General features: G+C 51.9%; 1 protein-coding gene across 5 annotated transcripts in view; it reads right to left on the bottom strand.

The window, feature by feature from the left end:
- MTCL1 (microtubule crosslinking factor 1) overlaps nt 1-21,439 on the bottom strand; it is a 113,358-nt gene that overhangs the window by 21,573 nt on the left and 70,346 nt on the right. For 4 of the 5 annotated variants that reach the window (XM_061399914.1, XM_061399912.1, XM_061399915.1 and 1 more), the window contains 4 exons: nt 17,851-19,026; nt 16,714-16,869; nt 8,261-8,491; nt 6,998-7,183 (listed from right to left, as the gene is read on the bottom strand). In XM_061399914.1, the coding sequence (XP_061255898.1) occupies nt 6,998-7,183; nt 8,261-8,491; nt 16,714-16,869; nt 17,851-19,026 (1,749 nt within the window). Of the gene's footprint in view, nt 1-6,997; nt 7,184-8,260; nt 8,492-10,881; nt 10,987-16,668; nt 16,870-17,850; nt 19,027-21,439 lie in introns of all 5 variants that reach the window. The other variant, XM_061399916.1, reaches the window with a different exon arrangement.

The following is a 21,439-nucleotide window of genomic DNA, read 5'->3' as shown; positions in this document are numbered from 1 at the left end:
CTGGGCACAGCATGTGGCCTGGCACGCAGCCAACCTAGTTCTGCCACTGGAGAACAACAGCAAGAACTATGTCCAAGAGAAAACTGAAGACCCCGAATGAGCCACAGACAGGCACTGATCCTTCCAACTGACTGTTATACACACAGAAACCCAGTGACGGTGACTAACACTAGTTTCCAGTGGGCCAGGGGTGTGATGATCCTTCACCTACAGGACAGTGCTTGCATCTCACATCGAGCCTGAGTGCACGCTGGCACATGCCCTTGTCACAGGGGAGGACGCACAGCAACGGGGAACCTGTCTGGCCGCGAGGAAGCGTGGAGCCTGACTGCGATCCAGGTCTGCCTGTGTACCCAAGACTGGACAAGCCTGCCAGCATATGTGAATTCTGGCAGCATAACCCTGCCCAAGCCGTAATTTTAAGGATAGCTAATCTAGGGCTTCCCTAGGGATCTAGTAGTTAAGAATCTGCCCACCAATACAGGAGACACATGGGTTTGATGCCTGGTTCCGGGAAGGTGGCACAGGCTGCAGAGCACTTAAGTCTATGTGCTGTGACTACTGAGCCTGTGCTCTAGAGCCTGGGAACTGCAACTGCTGAGCCTGAGCGCTGCCACTGCTGAAGCCCGCGTGCCTGGAGCCTGTGCTTCACATGAGCAGCCACTGCAGTGAGAAGTCCGAGCAACCACAGCTAGAGAGTAGCCCCTCCTTGCTGCAATGAAGATCCAGCACAGCCAAAAATACACGAACAAAGATGGCTAATCTCTGTGAAGCAAACTCCATTCCCCACATCAAGGGGAATAACAGTAGCCCTCCTGAAAGAACATCTAGATGTTACTCTTCTCACTTCTCCCAGTGGTGGCCGTTTGCTGGGCTATATTTTTGGTAGAAAGACCCAAATCAAGTCAAGGATGGAATCAAGACTAAGTCTTCAGGTCAAAGTCATCTTACATACAGAGCTTTCAGAACCTTCTGTGCCAGGTGCTGAGCTCTATAACCTTTTAGCTTATATATCTGGTAAGTATACAAAAAGTGAAATTGCTCAGTCGTGTACGACTGTTTGTGATCCCATTGACTGTAGCCTACCAGGCTCCTCCCTCCATGGCATTTTCCAGGCAAGAGTACTGGAGTGGGTTGCCATTTCCTTCTCCAGGGGATCAAACCCAGGTCTTCTGCATCGCAGGCAGACGCCTTACCCTCTGAGCCACCAGAGAAGCCCTTCTGTTAAGTATGGGCAATTGTAATTAAAAAGGCCAACTTCCCAATTTCTTTCAGTTCAGTCGCTCAGTCATGTCCGACTCTTTGCGACCCCATGAATCACAGCACGCCAGGCCTCCCTGTCCATCACCAACTCCCAGAGTTTACTCAAACTCATGTCCATTGAGTCGGTGATGCCATCCAGCCATCTCATCCTCTGTCGTCCCCTTCTCCTCCTGCCCCCAATCGCTCCCAGCATCAGAGTCTTTTCCAGTGAGTCAACTCTTCGCATGAGGTGGCCAAAGTACTGGAGTTTCAGCTTTAGCATCAGTCCTTCCAATGAACACCCAGGACTGACCTCCTTTAGGATGGAGTGGTTGGATCTCCTTGCAGTCCAAGGGACTCTCAAGAGTCTTCTCCAACACCACAGTTCAAAAGCATCAATTCTTCAGTGCTCAGCTTTCTTCACAGTCCAACTCTCACATCCATACGTGACCACTGGAAAAACCATAGCCTTGACTAGACGGACCTTTGTTGGCAAAGTAATATCTCTGCTTTTTAATATGCTATCTAGGTTGGTCATAACTTTCCTCCCAAGGAGTAAGCGTCTTCTAATTTCATGGCTGCAATCACCATCTGCAGTGCTTTTGGAGCCCCCGACAAAAAAAGTCTGACACTGTTTCCCCATCTATTTACCATGAAGTGATGGGACCAGATGGCATGATCTTCGTTTTCTGAATGTTGAGCTTTAAGTCAACTTTTTCACTCTCCTCTTTCACTTTCATCAAGAGGCTTATTGGTCTTCTTACAAAGCAGCAGGATAAAATGTTTCCACAATTTCTTTCTCAATTCTAAGGACATTTCAGCCCTTTTAAGCTCGAATAACCCTCCATTTGCCATCAGGAGTTTGTGCTATAAAGTGTTAAAATAACAGGTTCAAGTTTGGGCTTTGGCCAGTAGGACTGTTATCCAATTATAAGTGAAAGTCACTCAGTCGTGTCTGACTCTCTGCGACCCCATGGACTATAGAGTCCATGGAATTCTCTAGGCCAGAATACTGGAATGGGTAGCCTTTTCCTCCTCCAGGGAATCTTCCCAACCCAGGGATCGAACCCAGGTGTCCTACATTGCAGGCGGATTCTTTACCAGCTGAGCCACAAGGGAAGCCCAAGAATACTGGAGTGGGTAGCCTGTCCCTTCTCTAGCAGATCTTCCTGACCCAGGAATCAAACCAGGGTCTCCTGCATTGCAGGCGGATTCTTTACCAACTGAGCTATCAGGGAAGCCCTATCCAATTATAGGACACATGTTAATAGAAATTGAAAAGAAGTTTATAGATAGGTAGCAGATCAGTTGGTGAGGCAACACCAGCTATTTTATAGACTCACTTTTGCTTAAGATTTCTAAGACATGCACATAAGTAATTCTGTGAAAGCTATACTTAACATCAACCACTCTGCTGCATCAGAGCCACTGCCTTTAGAGATGGTGTAATCTAAAATTGGAACAGAGGTACTGACCTGCTGCTACGGGCTGACCCACAGAAAGGCAGTCACAATAGAGGTGCTGGCCTCTGCCTTATCCTCACTTAGGCAGAGTCCTGCAATGCTGTGGTTGGCTGCCCTGACCACCCGCCGCCCACTTCCACATACACACCCATGCATAGTTCCTATTTGACACATAAGGAGGGGGGGGCCTCTTGCAGGTTCAGTAAAAGTAACTCCTTCACCAGCAGGGGTGCCATGTCATCCTTTACTGAGATTATCTTTACATATCTGTGTGTGCTTGGTCTCGGTCACGTCCAACTGCAACCCTCCAGAGACTGTAGCCCACCAGGCTCCTCTGTCCATGGGATTCTCCAGGCAAGAAGACTGGCGTGGATAGCCATTTCCTACTTCAGGGGATCTTCCTGACCCAGGGTCGAACCTGCATCTCTTCTGTCTCCTGCATTGGCAGGCAGAGTCTTTACCATTGCGCCACCTAGGAACCCCCTACAATATTTTAATCCAGCAACATTTTAACAAGTAAGCCATTTGTCATTCTTATCTTCATTATTACATACAGATTAAAGATTATTTTCTAAAACCATCATCCCCACAGATAAAGGAGAATGAGTCATTAAAGACTGGCTGTGAAAATATAATCTCTTATGGAAGCTTGCAGAGATGACGGACTCATCTGTGGCCAGAACTCACGTGTCCACTGGCTGCGAATCACTGGGTGACCTGGACCAGGCGGACTCCATGCCTGCAGGTCTCCCATCATTTTCACTGAAGGCCTCGGAAGAGTAAAGGTGGGTGTGTGAGAGGACATATGGACACAGATTGAACAGGTATAGACCCAGAACTGTTGCCAAGGCTTCAAAGTGTGATGGAAGGGCAAGTGGACAAGTGTGATGCAAGTCAAGTAGCCAGATGGGAAGACTGAACTGATTACCGGCAAGCTCATTAGTGTATCAGAGCTTGTGCCACAACACTCGGAAAGGTGTGTCACAAACTACCTGCCACCCACTGGTAGGTCGGGGAGGTAGGGCTGGGGCCGAGAGTATTTCTTCAGGAAACTTTTGTTACTTGTGACTTTCCACACCCTGAACACGTGCTACTTTCACAGTAACAGGAAAAAAAAAAAAAAATAAACAGCAAAAATAAAGTGCTTCCTAATAATAAACTCTGGTCAGGTTACTTCCACAGAGTTGCATGTCTCTTAGGTGAGGCTATAAAGTTGCAGAGTCTGAAGAATGAATCTGGTGCAACATATGAAAGTGAAACATAAAAGCTATCAAGGCTCAAGAGGATTGCCTTCTTATTTAAAATATAAAATCAGATGTGTGGAAGTGCTGTTTCTGGAAGTTTCTGTATCTTGGGCAGAGTAGAAAGAATGGGCTGCCAGCAAGTAGGCTACTGGGCACCAGGTGAGTGCAGGCCCAGGATGCCCTGGAGCCAAAGGCACTCTGTCTACAGGGAAAGGCTGGCTTTGATCTGGGGGGCGTCCGAGTCCCAGGTCAGTGACAAAAGGCCCAGGGAGCAGACTGCCCCTAGTCCTCAGGCTGGATCCTGAGGAGGGCCCTCAGGGACCAGTGGCAGTTGAAGACTTGAAGATTTGAACACAGAACACAGTAAATGGTAAAGGATCTGCCTGCAATGCAAGAGACCTGGGTTCGATCCCTGGGTCAGGAAGATCCCCTGGAGACATGGCAACCCGCTCCAGTATTCTTGCCTGGAGAATTCCATGGACTGAGGAGCCAGCAGGCTATAGTCCATGGAGTTGCAAAGCGTCAGACACAACTGGGCGACAAAACACTTTCATTTTTTCATAATTGCATTAGATTGCCCTCTCCACACTTACACTTAGACGCTTTAAAAAAGAGTATTATGTCACATCCCTGAATGAAAAAGTAACTTTTCTTTTAATGACTTAATCCAATTGGGGGAAGACTGGCTGTTGGAACCCCACAGTCATACTTCTGGCACTATTAACCACCCTATGTTTAAAAACCTGATTTCAGGAATTACTACTATCAAAGGCATACTTGGCTGTAGTAGTGCTGGCCTCAGAAGCTCAACGCAGTTGCAGGCATCTTGGTGCTTGTCCCCAGCCTGGGACCCTGCAGAAGGCTGGGTGAACTCAAGTGCTCACTGCCTCCAGGACAGGTGGATCCCTGCTGCCTCGTCAGTCTGGGCAATGTTTGCAGAGCCAAACACTTTCCAATCTGATGGTTTTTAATGAAGTATTTCCAACGCTGACTTGATACATGCAATTTTTTTAAACCTCCTTTGACATGATAAATGTTGCCATCCACCCTGTTCAGCTGTGAGATTGTTCACTGTGACACAAGGCAAGGCCTGGGAAATTCTGTCCCCTGCTAATTTATCCTTGGGAAAGAAGTCAGGCCACATTTCCCACTCTGCTTATCGCCTTGGGAGGCCCTCGGAGTTTCTGAGGCGGGTGCGGCTTGAGGGGCCGCTCCCTGCGACACGTGCCCAGCTCCCGCGTCCAGGCTGCCTGGCTGGTACAGGATGGACAGACCTCCCTCCCGAGAAGTGCACTGCCGGGCGCCAGCTGTCGCTTACAGTAGAGCTCATTAATCTTGTGTCCTCAGATGGATGGCACTGGACTGCCATGGGCAGACAGGCCCATTAAAGGCAGATCTGATTCTGCCCACGTGGACGCCACCCCCATTAGCCCATCTGCATGCCTGTGTACAAAGCGGGAACACAATGGTCCACCTCCACTTTCAAGCGGAAATGCTGAGACATGAATGATGGAAGGAGGCAGCAGCAAAGATGACGTTAAGACGCACAGAACAGGAGGTTCCCGCTGAGTGACTTTCCATAGGTCTCCACCTCACAGGGAAAATCTTCCATGACTATTGTTTGGGAAACCAGCTGTGTTACATTTTCCCCCTTTCCCAAAGCATTTGGATGTGCACGTGGGAAACACCCGACACGTGCTCTCGGAGGCAGTGGGTCTGTGGCTAAGCAGCCAACAAGGAATTCTATGTAAGTCACAGATAATACCATGGGACTGCCTGACAGCACCGCTTTTAAAAACCAGTAAAACTGGTCGATTTTTGGGGATGTTCTGCAAAGGAGCATTTTATTTTCTAACGATCTTTGCTGGAAAACGCTGGAAAACTCATTCCATGAGCTAAAAAATCTCTCCCATGGCCTCATGACAGACTTCCTAATAATGGTAATTAAAAGTTCCTTTGAAAATATAACCTCTTTCTTGAGTCCTGTTATTCTGGGAGAATGAAGGGTGAAGTTATGCTTAGAAATCAGGACTTCAACTGTGAAAATCTGAGTTGTACACAGAAGGTGGGGAAAGGGGGAACGCTCCCCCAGGTGTGAGCTAGGGAGGCGTCACTTTCCTCATCTGACCTGAGCTCACGCTCTGCTGCCGTCCTAACCATCCTAACCCCCCCGCCCCGACACACACACACACATGCTCTGGGCAGAAGGAGAGGCTGCAGCTGTGGAGTGCGGTGTGCAGGGAGGGCCCAGACTGGCTGTGATGGTGCGCCTGCAGCTGTGCCTGGGGTCACCCCACCCTGCGCCTACCCCCAGATCCAGGCTCTCCCTGCCAGACACTCAAAAAAGCAACATGAGGTCAGGAGAGTCTCAGGCCAGGAAGCCCAGGAGCAAAAAAGTTTTAGCCTTGCAGGCAGGATCCTGGCACTCCAAACCCATCACAGCTTCCGTTTTGCAGAAAAGCACAACCAACCTGGGGCACCCAGAGCATCTCTTGGCTTATCCAGCAGGGGCCTGTTTGCTTATAAAGATAAATGGGGCTTTTGGGAACACTGATAGTTACTTAAGGTTCTACACAGAAACCTCACTTCTCTTTACACACGCTTTCATTTTTGCTTCAAGTGTCATCCAATATTTGTATTGGGGACATTATGTTTTGTGTAGCTTAAAAACAACATGAAATACTTCATACACATTTGGAGATTAAAAGACAGACTTGATTTTCCTCCTGTGTTATGTTGCCCGCCAGCAAACAACAAAGCCCTACGTGGCCGTGATGAGGGCACCATCTCCTTGGAAGAGTGTCACCCTCTATATAAGACATGGGCCACCTTATCCAGTACTGTTTTCTCCTCTTCCTGAGGCACATTCACTGGCCTTGAGGGGACTCAATCGACGTGCCCTTACTATGTCCTCACTTACGTGAATGAGCCAAGCAAACCAGAGCTCTCTGCCCCTGGGAACACCAGCGCGTGAACAGATGACAGGGGCAGGCTAGGGGGTCTTTTCTCCCAGTGCAGGGAGAATGAGGAGCTGAGACCAGCACCCACCTGCCTGTAGAGCTGCCCCCCGTCGGTGGGCTGCAGCCGCGACCCGTGGTCACCCATCTGCGGAGAGCGCTCTCCCAGGGAAAACCCACAGCTTGGCCCATCGTCGTCGCGGTCTGGACTGTCCGCCTTTGTGTCCCCCTGGACGCCAAGCTCCCCGAGCCTGGGGAAGGTCTCTGGAAGCTCGCTCTGAAATGGCAGGAGGGGACAATCACAGCTGAATTCTTCTGCCCTCAGCCTAAGTTTTAATGCCTGAGGTTCATCACCCACTTCAGGGGTTATCACAACTTCACTTCTCAGCCCTCTCTCCCTAGGAGGCTCATAGTGACCACTTCACTCATTGGCCACTTTCTCCATCTAAACCTGACATAGAGGGTGCCCAGTTTATTAGAGGAGATTAGAAATATTACTATTTGTAAATCATTCCTGCTCTCAGTTACAGTGAAAGGAGGAGGGCCTCCAAAGTACTGATCAATAGAAAACTTGACAACTACTTCCAGTTTTGCTTAACGATGGTTTTCTAGGTCATGGCTATCTTGAAGCAGGTTGAATTCGTTTTTAAAGAAGTTCTCCACCCCGAGGGAAGAGCATCATCTCCCCCCATTCCCAGGATGTCTTAAAACTGCACACACTGCTGAGGACAGTGGGAGCAGAGGGTCTTTGGGGGCTAAGAGGAACCAACCACCACGGGGCCCTGAAACAGCTGACGAGGCAGCCAGAGTAGCAGACACCAGCAGCTCCAGCCCTGTGCTCGCCAGACAGCATGGCCAGAGAGGAGCCTGCAGAGCTGGAGGCCACTCTGCCTTAATCAAAGCCATCAATCAGAGGGCAAATAGCTCTGGTTCTGCCATGAACCTGGGAATTGAGGCCTAAGTAGGTATATGCTTCATATACTGATTTCAGAGGCTGTGAGAAAGCTCCTCTTGGAGCTCAGAGAGACCACGTTAGAGCCGGGTTTGCCAACCATCACCGTGGAATGAACCAGTGGAGGACTTTGGGGGTGATAACAAATTCATCCATCAGCAAAAAGACATGGCAGCAAAAAGCATGGCTGCAGCAGGGGCTTACAGACCAGCGTGTTCTTCAAACGAGCTCCCTGGGCAGCACCGGACAACCCCACTGCCTTTGCTCTGCCTGGACTGGGCTTGAAAAATAACCTGAGATAATCAGAACATGACTGTGTGCAGAGCGGAGTGGGTAGGCGGACAGCAGGGCCTGGGGCTCAAGAACAAACCCCATACAAAGGAACTCCCGGGGCCGAGCTACCTCCATGAAGTCCTCCGCGTCGTCCTCCGCCTGCCTCCCTTGGCGCCAGTGCTTGAGCAGCCACCTGAGCTTGACGTAGAAGAGGAAGATGTTCTGCTTCAGGGAGCGCAGCTCCTGCTGCATCAGGTGCCTCTCGTCGTCCCAGGCGCGCTCGTGCAGCGAGCTCTGCAGGGCCAGGCCGTTTGCCTCCCGGTCGCGCCGCCGCAGGGCGCAGCGGCGTTCCTCCTCCGCCTTGGACGAAGAAGAGAGGCGCCGTGACGGGCGGCTGTCCCCACCTGCCACCCAACTGAGCCTCTGCCAGCGGCCATTCCGCCTGGGATGGGAGACTCAGAAACTTCCCCCCCGCCCCCCACTCCCTGAGTTTAGTAAACTCCTCTAGAGGCTCACTCTTCACAAAACCCCAAGCGCTTCCTGACTCCCCGTTCAAGGGGAGGGCTCGGCATCATTTCTCATCGTGGAGTTTCTCGTGCGGTTTTTTGATGTTCCTTAGGCCCCTTCAGGAGCACTGTCTCTTGGAGGCAGGGCTCACAGCTGACCCAGGGGCAGACCCTGTTTGTACTCCGGGGCTGGTACCTTGTGCCTTGGCACATTGCAGGTGTCCAGGCAGAGTAAGTGGGAGTCCTTCCCCCTTGACTCACTGAGCCCTAGGGTTCCCACAGACCCCGACAGAAAGATGACAAGCTAGTACTCCACTGCACATGGGGTGCAGATAAGGGCACAGGAATAGCATCCATGGTGGCTAAAGTGATATATAGGCTGAAAGTCTTTGCTCCACTGACCAGAAAGGGTTAGAATGCCAGTCTTGCTATTACCCTAACACCCCATCTTGTGTCAAAAACCAACAGGTGGGTTTGGTTTTGTTTCCCTGAAGTACTAGAGAAAGTACTAAGTTGGGTGCTGACACCAGACCTCGTTGGCACCTGAAGCTGGGAATTTCACTCACACACTCAGCAGCCCTGAGTCCCAGCACTGGCTTTGTCCCCTGTGGACATGGAGCTGGACAGGGAGAGGAGGGGGCAGCCTGACTGCTGGAAGACCAGTGTCTGCCATTTATTTGTGTATTATCTCAGGCCATTGACAGATCCTTGTGAGGTTTCAGCTGCGAGTACAGCTGACCCCCACCGTGCATGCCCAGTGCCAGGCGGGTGCCCCAGGACTGGCTCCGGGAGGCACAGCCCTGGGAGGGTCTATTCTTTTAGTTTATTTTTTGATCTATAACCTCTTGGAAATGTCCCTTCCTGACTGGCTTGCTCTGCTCCCTCTTCCTCCAAGGCCCTTCTCCTGTTCCAGGATCCCCTTTCCCTTTCAACAAGCCGAGATGACTGCTCAGAGCCTCCAGCCAAGGCTGGGAGAGTCTTCACCCCACAGCCCTTTATCCTGAATCCAGTACTAGAAACACCAGGAACCTGCAGTTCTGCTGACAGCATCTCCAGGGATAAACTCATTTTCAAACATGATTTTTGGAGCAATGTAAAAAACAAACAAACAGCTAAATTCTCTAGGGATTAGGTTCAGGTGATATGAAATTACTTTTCTTTGGTGATAATATGTGAAACTTGACCTGTAAATATAACTTAAAAAAAAGGGACACGTCTAGTGGTACCTGGCTTGGCTCTCCCTGAGCTTCATGGCAGAAGGTGCTCCCTTGATCAGTTTTTAACCCATTTAGATGAGCAGAACCACAGACAACATGAGGCTTAAGTGGCATGCACATTCCTTGCCAGAGTAAGTACATACTGATACCTTACTGTGCATAAGACATGCATTTGAAACACCATGGTGCCATCTCAAGATCATCTGGTTTTTGTTTTCAAAGATAAAAGATGTCTTCCAGGAACAAACACAAAAGGGTCTGAGAAGCAGTCATGGCCATTCGAGCCTGGGTTTGCGTCTCGGGTGTGTCAGGGGTGGCAGGTACCTTGGAGGCCTGGGGACAGTGATCCCAGGTCCTGGGAACTCTGGGGAGGCGCTTAATGGATGAGGATTTTGAGCCAGGACCAGGTTACTCTAAAATGGCTTAAAGAGCTGTAAGGCCACAGTCCAATTAGTGGCAGCTTTTTTTTAATACAACGGGTGAATTGTTGATCTAGCAGAAAATTGACCTGATACTGACGAAATGTACCAATCTGCAGACACTGGACATTACGGACACATTTTCATGTCCAGTGGCCTGGAAGGCCTTTTACTGGTTCTGGCTGTAGGCAAGCTTGTCTGTCGCGTTACTCCTTCAGTCGTGACCGAATCTGCAACTCCATGGACTGCAGCCCTCCAGGCTCCTCTGTCCATGGGGATTCTCCAGGCAAGAATACTGGAGTGGGTTGCCATTCCCTTCTCCGGGGGATCTTCCCGAACCAGGGATCAAACCCACATCTCCTGAGACCACATACTGACCAAAGTCAGGATGGAAAAGTGTGCTTTCCAGCAGGAAGGTAGACAGTGATCTTTGTGAGACACCCCGAGGTGGGCAGCTTGACTGGGTGCCCTTATCCATGTGCCCTCCAGCTCCAAGTCCAGGCTGCCCAGTTGGTGCATGAGACCGAGTCCCTATAAAGCACCGCCCAGCCTCTCTCTCTCGGGGCTTACGAACAGAGAAGGTGGTGCTGGATCCAGGTCATATTTACCTTCCAGATACTGTCTGTCAATCTCACTGCCTCTTTCTGATGTAGTCTGACTACCTGCGCAAGCTGACCCTGAAGCTCCTTTATTGATACACTCTGGGGGAGCCCCTGAGCTGATCAGTGGGACAAAGGAAGGGGTTTAGTGGATACACTCTGTTCAGGGGAGCCCCCGAGCTGATTGGTGGGACAAAGGAAGGGGTTTAGTGGATACATTCTGTTTGGGGGAGCCCCAGAGCTGATTGGTGGGACAATGGAAGGGGTTTCGTGGCAGTGAGAACTTGGCCCAAGCTGAAGACACGGGACAGACCCGTGCACGAGGCAGGGGCACAGAGTGACAAGACACCCGCGGGTGCAGAGAGTGACTCTCAGCAGCCCCCCCAGAGCTCCGCCCGCATCTCTAACCTGGCAGCCGGGTCGGTGAGCAGTGCCATCACCTGGGCTTCGGCCACCACAGCGCCACAAACCAGGCCAAGAGGAGGCAGCCCCACATAGGCGGCTTCTAGATGACTTTCTAGAAGCTGCGGGCATCAGAGCTGGCGATCATGCATGACTGCCTCACACACGGCTTTCTGGACTCACTGCCCAAGTCCATGAGTGTCTCCCTCAGTTGCATAACTAATGAGTTCATACTTTCTTGTTAAGAGTTCTTCCTGCCCCATTGGGAGGCCTCTGTTTTTTTCCCCAGAGTCCCCCCACCCAAGATGCTTAGGGTGAGTGGCCTGGGGCTCCTTCACTGAACAGACGCCAGTGCCTCGGAGGAGCTGCACAAGGTCTGCCTGCTACATTACATTAAAATACCTACAGGAATCTTCAATAAAACGGTTACTGGTAAAATCCATCTTTTACACCTTTATGTCCAAATGGCAATGACAGAGGAGGCCGAGCTCCTTTATGACATGTTTTTTAGAGATGGAAACACTGTCCTATTAAAAATCTTAGGCATCATTGACATTGAAGCACGATGTGCTGCCCACTGGTCCAGTGGTTAAGAATCCACCTTTGCAATGCAGGGGACACGAGTTCGATCCCTGGTCGGAGAAGATCCCACATGCCACAGGGCATCTAGGCCTGTGTGCCACAGCTACCGAGGCCCATGCGCCCTAGAACCTGTGCTCTGCAATAGGAGAAGCCCAAGCACCCCAACAAGAGAGCAGCCGGTGCTCACAACCAAAGAAAAGCCTGCGCACAGCAACGAAGACCCAGCACAGCCAAAAATAAAAATAAGCCAACATTAAAAGAAATAAAGCTCTGGGGACAAGTAACTGCTCCTAGGTAGGACGCTGCCACTCTAGTGTTGGAAAAACCAAAATACAAACAGGCGATGGCAGAATCTGCCATCCAGGATCACCACCACCGCCACACAACTGCACATGCTCATACACATCACATACGTGAGAAAGGTTTCACACAACACAGAGATTCCCACCAAACATACACACTTCCCCTTCATCACCGAGTTGCAGAAACCATCCCACTCACCTAAGATTCTGATTAGTCACCAAACACATTGACCTCGTCCTATGCAGTTCGTTTACGTTCCACCGACGCCTTCCCCGGTGGTCCCCATGCCATGGACACGTGTTCATCTCGACAGCACGACCACCTCCCTGTATTATCACTGGGGAATCCACACTCCAGCCTTCCCCTACATGGCCTGTGCCACAACGACTACACTGCTCATTTCCTGGACATCTTCAGAGAAAGTGGCATATAAATTACTTTCCACACGAAAGACAACTTCGCTATCTCAATACACAAACAAAAACCAAATCAAACCAAAAAATCAAAAATCTTTCCACATGGTTACTTACTAGGTGACAACAACGCTACTCATTCACCAGGACTCCATTCTGTCTCCCTCCCTGTGACCTCATCTCCCATGACTTCCATTTTGTTCGGGGCAGTTCTGCTACTGCTTCTTTCCAAAGCGGTTTATCGGGTCAGCACCTGTGCCTGCGTACTTGGCATATAAACCCCACATCCTTTCATCGAGGCTGGTATGTCACAGCTGAGGCCGAAGAGTGCTCTCGTTGATGAAAGGACAGGAGGAGGGGCTTGAGAGAAGGACTCCAGGATTTCTGACCCAGAAACTCGATCCTCTGGACACAGGCTCAGTCTCATATTTACGTGTAATCTGACCCATGCCTGTGCTCCTCCTTCAGCACTATTTTTAAGGCGCCCGGCACATTCCAAACCACATATTCCGTATCCTGCTTTCTTAACAGATGGAAGCTCTCAGCAGACTTGCCGGGAGCCTCAAGGAGCAAAGCCCGGGAAGACGCCCGTGCCACATGGGAATCTTGCTGGCAGCCACCGAGAGGAACAGGCAACCAGAGTATTGGCCTTTCTGAAGTCTGCTCGCTTTGTTCTCCTCTGAGCGGTTAACTTTTCTGTAGCTGCATTAGCAGGCTCATGGGTGCTGGCAGGTTGGGACTTTGGCTCTCTCTGGCTGCGGCAGCTCTGAGGGGCTGGGCGAGGATATGGACACACCGTGCCCCCCCGGGGCTCAGCATGTGCAGCCCAAAGGGCAGGCCTCCCACCATGCAGACCTGTGATCTGCTAACACGCTACTGAATAAGAGGCAGCTATTTTCTTTTTCGCCTTGTTGTGACTGCTGCTGCTGCTGCTGCTAAGTCGCTTCAGTCATGTCCGACTCCTAGCGACCCCATGGACTGCAGCCTACGAGGCTCCTCCGTCCATGGGCTTTTCCAAGCAAGAGCACTGGAGTGGGGCGCCATTGCCTTCTTCTTAGTAGTAGTTAAACATACTACTAAGATTTGGTGTCTACCCAAATCTTCCCAAATAAGCACTTAGCTTCTGTCCCCTTTCCCCAAACGTGAAATCTATAACGTAAAAAACACAGAAGGCACTTCATAAATGGGACTTGAGGAATCTTCTAAACTTCAGCTTCAGTTCAGAAAGTTGTTTCTTCTTTGAAGCCACCAATCTAAGGTGGCTTCTGTCAACCCCTCCACTAGCACCTCCAAGGAGCCAAGGGCTGAAGGAAATTCACATGTGTTTAAGAGTAGTTAGTGTTTGCAGACAGACCAAGGTCACGTCAAGGGCAACGGAAGAGGAAGTCCAGACACCATTAGCAAAGGGGAGGAAGAGGATAGGATTAGCAGATGCCAACTAGAATACACAGGACGGATGCACAAGAAGGTCATACTGTATAGTTCAATATCCTGTCATAAAGCTTCACGGAAAAGAATATGAAGAAGAATGTATATATGTGTGTAACTGAGTCACTCTGCCAAACAGCAGAAATTAACATTGTAAATCACCTATGCGTCAATTTAAAAACAAAAAAACCCTGCTGGCAGTACACCTCGCCTCAGTCTCAGCCCCATTCTAGACGAAAACGTCTGTTCCGTCTGCCTTCCCCGCAGTTACACGGCGCTCCATGGCATCCGTGCCCTGTGCCGAGTCTTTAACCCAGAGTCACTTCTCTGGCCGGCTGCCCTGCTACTGTGTGTACAATTTCCAGTAGAGCCTCATGGGAAACCAAGTGTTGGCAATGTCTTGCCAGCGAAGTCTTCACTAAAGGGTTCTGAGGGTTCTGCCCCCCAGAACTGTCCACAGTACGATCCTTTAACCCAATTTCACATTCAAAGGCCAAGCTGAGCCCCAGGGTGACATCCATGCCAGGGACACACACGGAGAACCAGACCCTACGTGGGATCAACATGGGGCTCCTCTCATCATGAAAGGAAAAACTATGGAGCTGTCAGAGGGGCCAGAAACCAGAGGGGTGTCATCTTTTAGAAAGCATTTTAAAATTGTGTCTGCATACATGAGTTTTCTCTCCTGTGTGAAATGCCTTGGTGAATAAAAAGTCAGAATGAAGTGTGTCTAACTCCTGAGTAAATCAGTTTCCCCTTCTAGGAAATGATGCTCCTGGACCTTGCCTTTTACAGAGTTGTTTTTTATTTTTTTACTGTCTCATTAGAAGGTATAAAATTAAAGGAAACCAGACAGACGCTTGAAAGATGAAACATTCCATGGCAAGATAGTGGGCGTAAGGATTAGTCACCCGAGTGATCTGGGTTTGGAAATGGCCCCCAAGGAGATGGAGCGCCTTTTGGAATGTCCAGGCCTGGTGGGGAGTGGTCAGTGGGGGCCAGTCCCTGCTGAATAGGTAGCACTCCTCATGGGAGGGGCGGGGGTGGGGAGAGGACGGGCCAGGCCCGAGGAGGCAGTTCTGGCCCTAGCTCCATCACCAGTCAGCTGGGGTGGGGGAGAATTTGCTGACACTGCCTCGTGCTTTCTTCCCACTTGTAGAATGAGGGGGTCTGTCTGAAGATCCCTTCTGAGCCGTATTGTTTGGTGACCCAAAGTCACCGCACAGCACTAGCTAACTTTGCTACGTGCCCTTTTACGAAGGTTTATTTTCCCACGGCACTGTTTCAGCTAAGCATCTTCCTCTCTCCAGATTCTCTGTGGCTTCTGAAGCTCTGCAGAGCACACATGCCCAGGAGAGTCAGGGGCAGACTTGTTGCTCCTGGGGAACCAGCAGGGCCTGGGGGTGCAGGGCAGAGAGTCCTCTGACCTCATCACAGTGAACGGGACACGCTTAGTAGACAGGACACCCCGGACGGTGTATAGAGGGAGGAGGGAACCGGACCACCCAGAGAAAGGGCCTCTGGGGGCAGAGAAGACTGGCAATGTGGCCTGGCCTCTGGCCATGAGTTTTCGTGCCAAAGTAACCTGTGTGCAGGACAGGATGCAGATGGGCTGGTTTTGGCCTTACACGTGCTGTCATTCGATGTAGTCTGATTGGCTAGTTTTTGCCCATTTTTACTGTACATTGACAGTTATAAAATCACACCAGAACAAACAGAACATTGGTATCAGCTACTGGAGCCGTGACACCCCTTCCTGCCAGGCAGTCTTCAACAGCAAGACATATTCCTTCTGGTTCTTGATCACTATTCATACTTCGTTACATAGCACCTAGCACTCTTAGGGGACTTTCTCACCCGACTGAGAAGTGAGCTTCTGTTTGCTTCCGGAAGCAAACACCCCGACCTCTCCTAATGCAGAACACGCAGCTCTAACCTTGCCGCAACTTCCTCAACAGGCGGTACCAGAGCCAGACACCTGCCTCAGGGCCACCTACCTTCTGTCCTGGTGGAATTACCTAAAGGGAGGAGCCTTCGCTGACGGGACAACTGTGACCTACAACAGGACCCCCGATCCTCCCCTCGCTCCTGCCCCGGCTGCCACTCATCTGATCTCTCAGTTTGGACTGTGAGATGCATGGGAGGGATTTGTTTTTTTGCTTTTGTTCTTGTTTTACAATTTTAAACAAAATACAAAGGACAAGAGGGTGGGGTGGGGTGGGGTGGGGTGGGGAAGGTAGACAGGCAGCTGGAAAACTATAGGATGAGGAAAAGCAGTACTATCCACAGTGACTGTGAGATTTGTGGACATGGGTTGCTATGGCAACAGAGACTGCGGAAGAGCCCCCGGGTCAGAAGAGCATCCCTGGGTTCTGCCCTATGTCTGGAGCACCATCCAGAAAAGGAGCAGGTGGGGGCGGGGCAAGACACACAGGCGGGACACTCTTGGTTTTCAGTCCCGCTTTCCTCACTGCTTGACAAGCAGCCACAGAGCCTCATGAATCAGTCTCAGTCGCTTCGCTTCGTTTCCAGGCCCCCTGCCCTCACCGTGTGAATCCCCCAGTTCACTTGTATGCCATGGATTCTGATTCAGTTAAGTACCCCTCTGATCCCACATGCCCCATATCCCCATCATGTTCCCTAGGGGCCTTGGAACCGTCACACAAACACACAGCAAAGGAGGAGTGGGAAGGTGAGGGGGACCCCTGCTCACCTCCAGGCTGAAGCAGCTCTGGGCTCCAGGCCGGCAGCTCCCGGCATCCCCGTCGGCTCGGCGGTGCAGCTCCCGTGCGGTGCGGAGATGGAGGTGACCCCGCTCCTCCCCTCGCTCCTGCCCCGGCTGCCACTCCATCTGATCTCTCAGTTTGGACTGTGAGGTGCATGGGAGGGATTTGTTTTTTTTGCTTTTGTTCTTGTCTTACAATTTTAAACAAAACACAAAGGACAAGAGGGTGAGGTGGGGGCGGGGGGAGGTAGACAGCTGGAAATCTATGGGATGAGGAAAAGCATGACCAGAGAAACCAACGTAAACACAGCGGCGTCAGAGAGAGGAGAGAACAGAGCCAGGAGGAGGAGCAGCAAAACGGCAGGCTGAGAGATCTGAAAGGCAAACAGAGAAACGGGAGAATGCAACACGCTGGTCACGAGGCGCATGCGATGGGGACGCGGGAGCGAGACTCGCCCGCAGTCAGGCATCGGGCACCAAACGCCACAGTCCAGGGCGGTGCACGGAGAGCCGTCTGGGCCACACCACTCGCCGCCCTCGGCTCCGGGATGCTGTCAAAGCCATCCTTCTCTCCACCACGCTCCTTGCCTGCCCCAGTTGTGTCACAGAGGTAGCCGGTGGGCTGGACTGTCCCTGGGGCGGTGAACCCAGGCACGGATGTACCCGCTCCCGGGAGTCTGCTAATTATCCTGACTTCGAAGAGCGCTTGCACTGCGCTTCAAACTCCTCTTTGCTTCTTCATCGAGATGGCTGGTCATTGAGGACGCCAAAAAAAAAGGAGAAGGGACAGAATGCGTCCATCCTTGGTGCTGCCAGTGGGTTAGCCTCGTGTCAAGAGGGAGGACCTCTTAGCCAAGAGCAGTGGCGTGGTTAAAAATAAAAGGGAAAGGGGGAAAGAAACAAGGAAACAAAAGAGAGCTAAACCAAACCAAACCAAAAAAAAAGAGAGAGAGAGAGAAACCCAACCAACAGAAAGGCTTTGGTTGAAACTTGAGGCTTTAGTACAATGCAGGTTTGCGATCATAACCAAGCAGCTGTGAGCAAGGTGAGTTGGAGCGCGGCAAGGCCAGCGAGGAGGAGGAGGAGCAGGACGGAGCAGGGAGGCAGAGCCAGGAGCCCCCTTACCTGCAGGTCCGGGCCCAGCTCCTTGCCCAGGTTCCCCACCGGGGAGTCCCGGGATACGGAGGTCACAGAGGACAGGAAGCTGGATGACTCGGTGAGCTGGGGCAGCGGGGACAGGCCCTCCCCCAGTCGCTCCACCTGCTCCAGGAAGGCCTGGAGCTCTTTCCTGAATGCCTTCATCCTGGCGTTGAGGGTCCCCAGCAGCTGGGGCTCCTCCCTGATGCCCTGGCCGCAGGCCCCGGGCGAGGCCTCTCCGCCCGGGAGAGCGGCCTCGGTGTCCGTGATGATGCGCTCCACCGTGCGCTCCAGCCGCTCCGCCTCGTGCCTGATGCTCGCCAGGCGCTCCGAGTCCTCCCGCGCGCGCAGCAGCTCCGCCGGGCACTCGCCGGCCTCCGACGGCCTCCCGCTTCCGAAGCCAGACGTCTTCTCGAAGGTTTCCTCCGAGTCACTCTCGCCGCCAATGGGGCCCTCCCGGCGAGGCTGCATGCGTCCGTCCTCACCGTCGTCGCTCCTTCGGCCCGTGTCGCTGTCAGCATCGCTGTCCCGCGGGCTCGGGGCGTGCGGGCCCGGCTGCAGCGTCAGCACCTCCCCGCTCAGCTCGCTTATCGGCAGCCGCACCGCCTGGAGCTCGTCCTGCAGGGGCGCCCCGCCCCCTGCCAGCCAGCCCGGCTCGGGCCGCGGCTCGAACTTGAACTTGCTCAGCTCGTGGGTCAGCTGCCGGTTGTGGTCCTCGATCTCGGAGATGGACCGCCGCAGCAGCTCCGCCTCCTCCTCCACGAACTGCAGGTGCCGGCGCAGCTCAGCCGAGGACTCCAGGGAGTCACCCCCGAAGGGCGAGGTCGGCCCACCGGGCAGGGATTCCCGGCCGCGCAGGTCTTCCATCTCAGCCCTGAGGCCCCGATTCTCCACCTCCAGCTCCACGATCTTCCGGCCCAAGATGCTGGCCTCCTCCTCCACCAGCCTCAGCCGCAGCTTCAGCTCCGCCTCCCGGGTGCTGGGTGGCCCGCCGGCCTCGCCCGTGGGCAGGGGGCTGTCAGCGTCCCCGTAGAGGGCCCTGTACCTCTGCAGCTCCTGCTCCAGCCGGTCCTTCTCGCGCCCCAGCTTGGCCATCTTCCTGAGCATCAGCGAGCCCTCCTCTTTGGCAAACTGGAGCTGGCACCTCAGATCCGCGCTGTCATCCTGCCCAGAGAGAGAGCCCAGACCAGGGTTATTTGAAAATATCACACCTTCCTGTTTTTGACGATTTTCCTCGCACCTCACCCCTCACACACACACACACACACACCACACATGAAACACCACTCTTCCCGTCAGTGCATGGGGTCCACCGAGAGGGGCCATGACAGACGGGGCAGGCCTGGTCCTTCATGGGGGCACTAAGGCCTGTTTGGGCAAAGGTGCACATGAAAACCATCACCCAGGAGATGAATGGAGAGGAGTGAGCAATGAAGCCCAGCACCGCCACAGTGTGGCGGCCCACCCCACTTCTCTGGGTCCATCCTGACCTGTGAGACACCCCAGACCCCAGGCTTAGCCTGGGACAGGTGGACAGGCCTCTGTGCCAACTTCTACCTGTTGCCACTTACCTCCTCCCTCCACAGAGGGGCCGCCAGCACCTCATAGGTCCTAACGGGATGGGGAGGCCAGGTGACCCCAAATCAGCCTGGCTTTCCACAAATCTGAGAACCTAAGACAAGGCAACCCCCCCACCATCCTCCTCCCCCAGCTCATCCCATGGATGACGTGAGGATGACTCAAGATGATGGGCATGAGGGCCTCTGGATGCTAAGCTGCAGAGTAAGCACCCAGCTCTGGCGGTTAGTATGAGATGGATACTGTAAACTTAAGGCCCGGATGACTCACACCCTCTCTCCATGCAAACTCGACTTCAGCACGTTTTAGTGGCTATGACAGCAGGAAATTAATCCCAGAAACCCAAGGCAAGGTGTTAAGTGGTTTAAAATCTAAAAAGTAGGGCTCCTCAGGTACCCAGAGGACTCTGGAGGGTCACGGGAGCAGGCTGTCTGCTAAAACCCCACACTGCTCGACCAAGGTCCAGAAGGCCCTTTCAGGACCAACTAGAGAGTGACCCTTGCCTTCCCCATGCGGTCTCCACACCTTGGAACTGCATCAGTTCTGGATCTGGGCTCATGCTACAGCTTCATAAATGACACTTGGGTGGCTGGCAACAGTGACCAATGTCATGACTCATTTCTCTGTGATTGGTCATCAAGTTCCAAAAGATTCCTGGGAACCCAGACTTAGACAAAGTCTCCCTCCTTATTTGGTGGTCACATCCCATCACCAGGGGAGGAAGAGTCATCAAACCAGCAAATCAACCCTGGGGGTGGGGGGAGCTCCTCCAGCTGGTCACTTGTGCAGACGGGTCAGCAAGAGAACATGGTTCATTCTCCACCGGTTCCTGCTGCACACTCACCACTAGGCAGAAAGACCTCCCTGGGAGCCCCTACCTTGCCTCCTCTCACCACTAGACCTGAAGCCAACTTTCTGCTTTGTCTGAAACTCAATGAATTTGGGGGAAAGGAGCAAGTAACTTTTTTTCTTCCTCTTTGCATATCAGGAGTGATATATAAATGTCACTGGGAGGAGGGCACAGTCTTCATGATCTAGAACTTCTCACATTAAGGGTCTGGTTTGGTTTTGGTTAGGCTGAACACCAAAGAATTGATGCTTTTGAAGTGTGGTGCTGGAGAAGACTCTTAAGAGTCTCTTGGACTGCAGGGAGATCAAACCAATCAATCCTAAAGGAAATCAAATTTGAATATTCATTGGAAGGACTGATGTTGAAGCTGAAGCTCCAATATTTTGGCCACCTGATGCGAAGGGCTGACTCATTGGAAAAGACTCTGATGCTGGGAAAGATTGAAGACAGGAGGAAAAGGGGCCACAGAGGATGAAATGGTTGGATGGCATCACCGACTCAATGGACGTAAGTTTGAGCAAATTCCAGGAGATGGTAAGGGACAGGGAAGCCTGGTGTGCTGCAATCCATGGGGTCGCAGAGAGTCAGACACAATTTAGCGACTGAACAACAACAACAAAGGTGGACGTAACGAGGGGTCTGCGACAACTGGAAGTAAAGCTGACTGGCCACGCAATGGAGCAAGATAGGTTACCATCACTGCTGGGGTAACGATGTACAGGGCCTACACAGAATACATGGGCCATAAAACACATACAGTATTTAATCCTAACTTAACACTAAGGGGAAAAGCCTACTTATTTGTTATTCATTCCTTCAGGAAATACTGAATACATATTGTGTACCAGAAATTGGCATGTTAAACAACCCAGGTTCTTAGAACTTTTGAAAGCAGATCAAAAGCATCTTTTTAAATTTTTTGATATAGATTTATAAGAAATCTATGTGTCCAAATATAGAGAGGTCTTTGTTGTCACAAGAAGGGGTTTGAATAAACTAAAACAGGTGTCAGTGGAGACAGAGTGTCAGTACTTTGTAAATGAATCACTTCAGGGATGACAAGCCCAGGAGAGAAAGATGTTTAGCCCCATCATGAACCTGGTAGCTAGTGCTTGTCCTGAGTCTAGAATCACCTACACCATCCTGTCT

The sequence above is a fragment of the Bos javanicus genome, chromosome 24 (assembly GCF_032452875.1).
Source record: "Bos javanicus breed banteng chromosome 24, ARS-OSU_banteng_1.0, whole genome shotgun sequence".
NCBI lineage: Eukaryota > Metazoa > Chordata > Mammalia > Artiodactyla > Bovidae > Bos > Bos javanicus.
The sequence above is the reverse complement of the archived record's forward strand: the minus strand, read 5'-3'. Positions and strand labels throughout refer to the sequence as shown.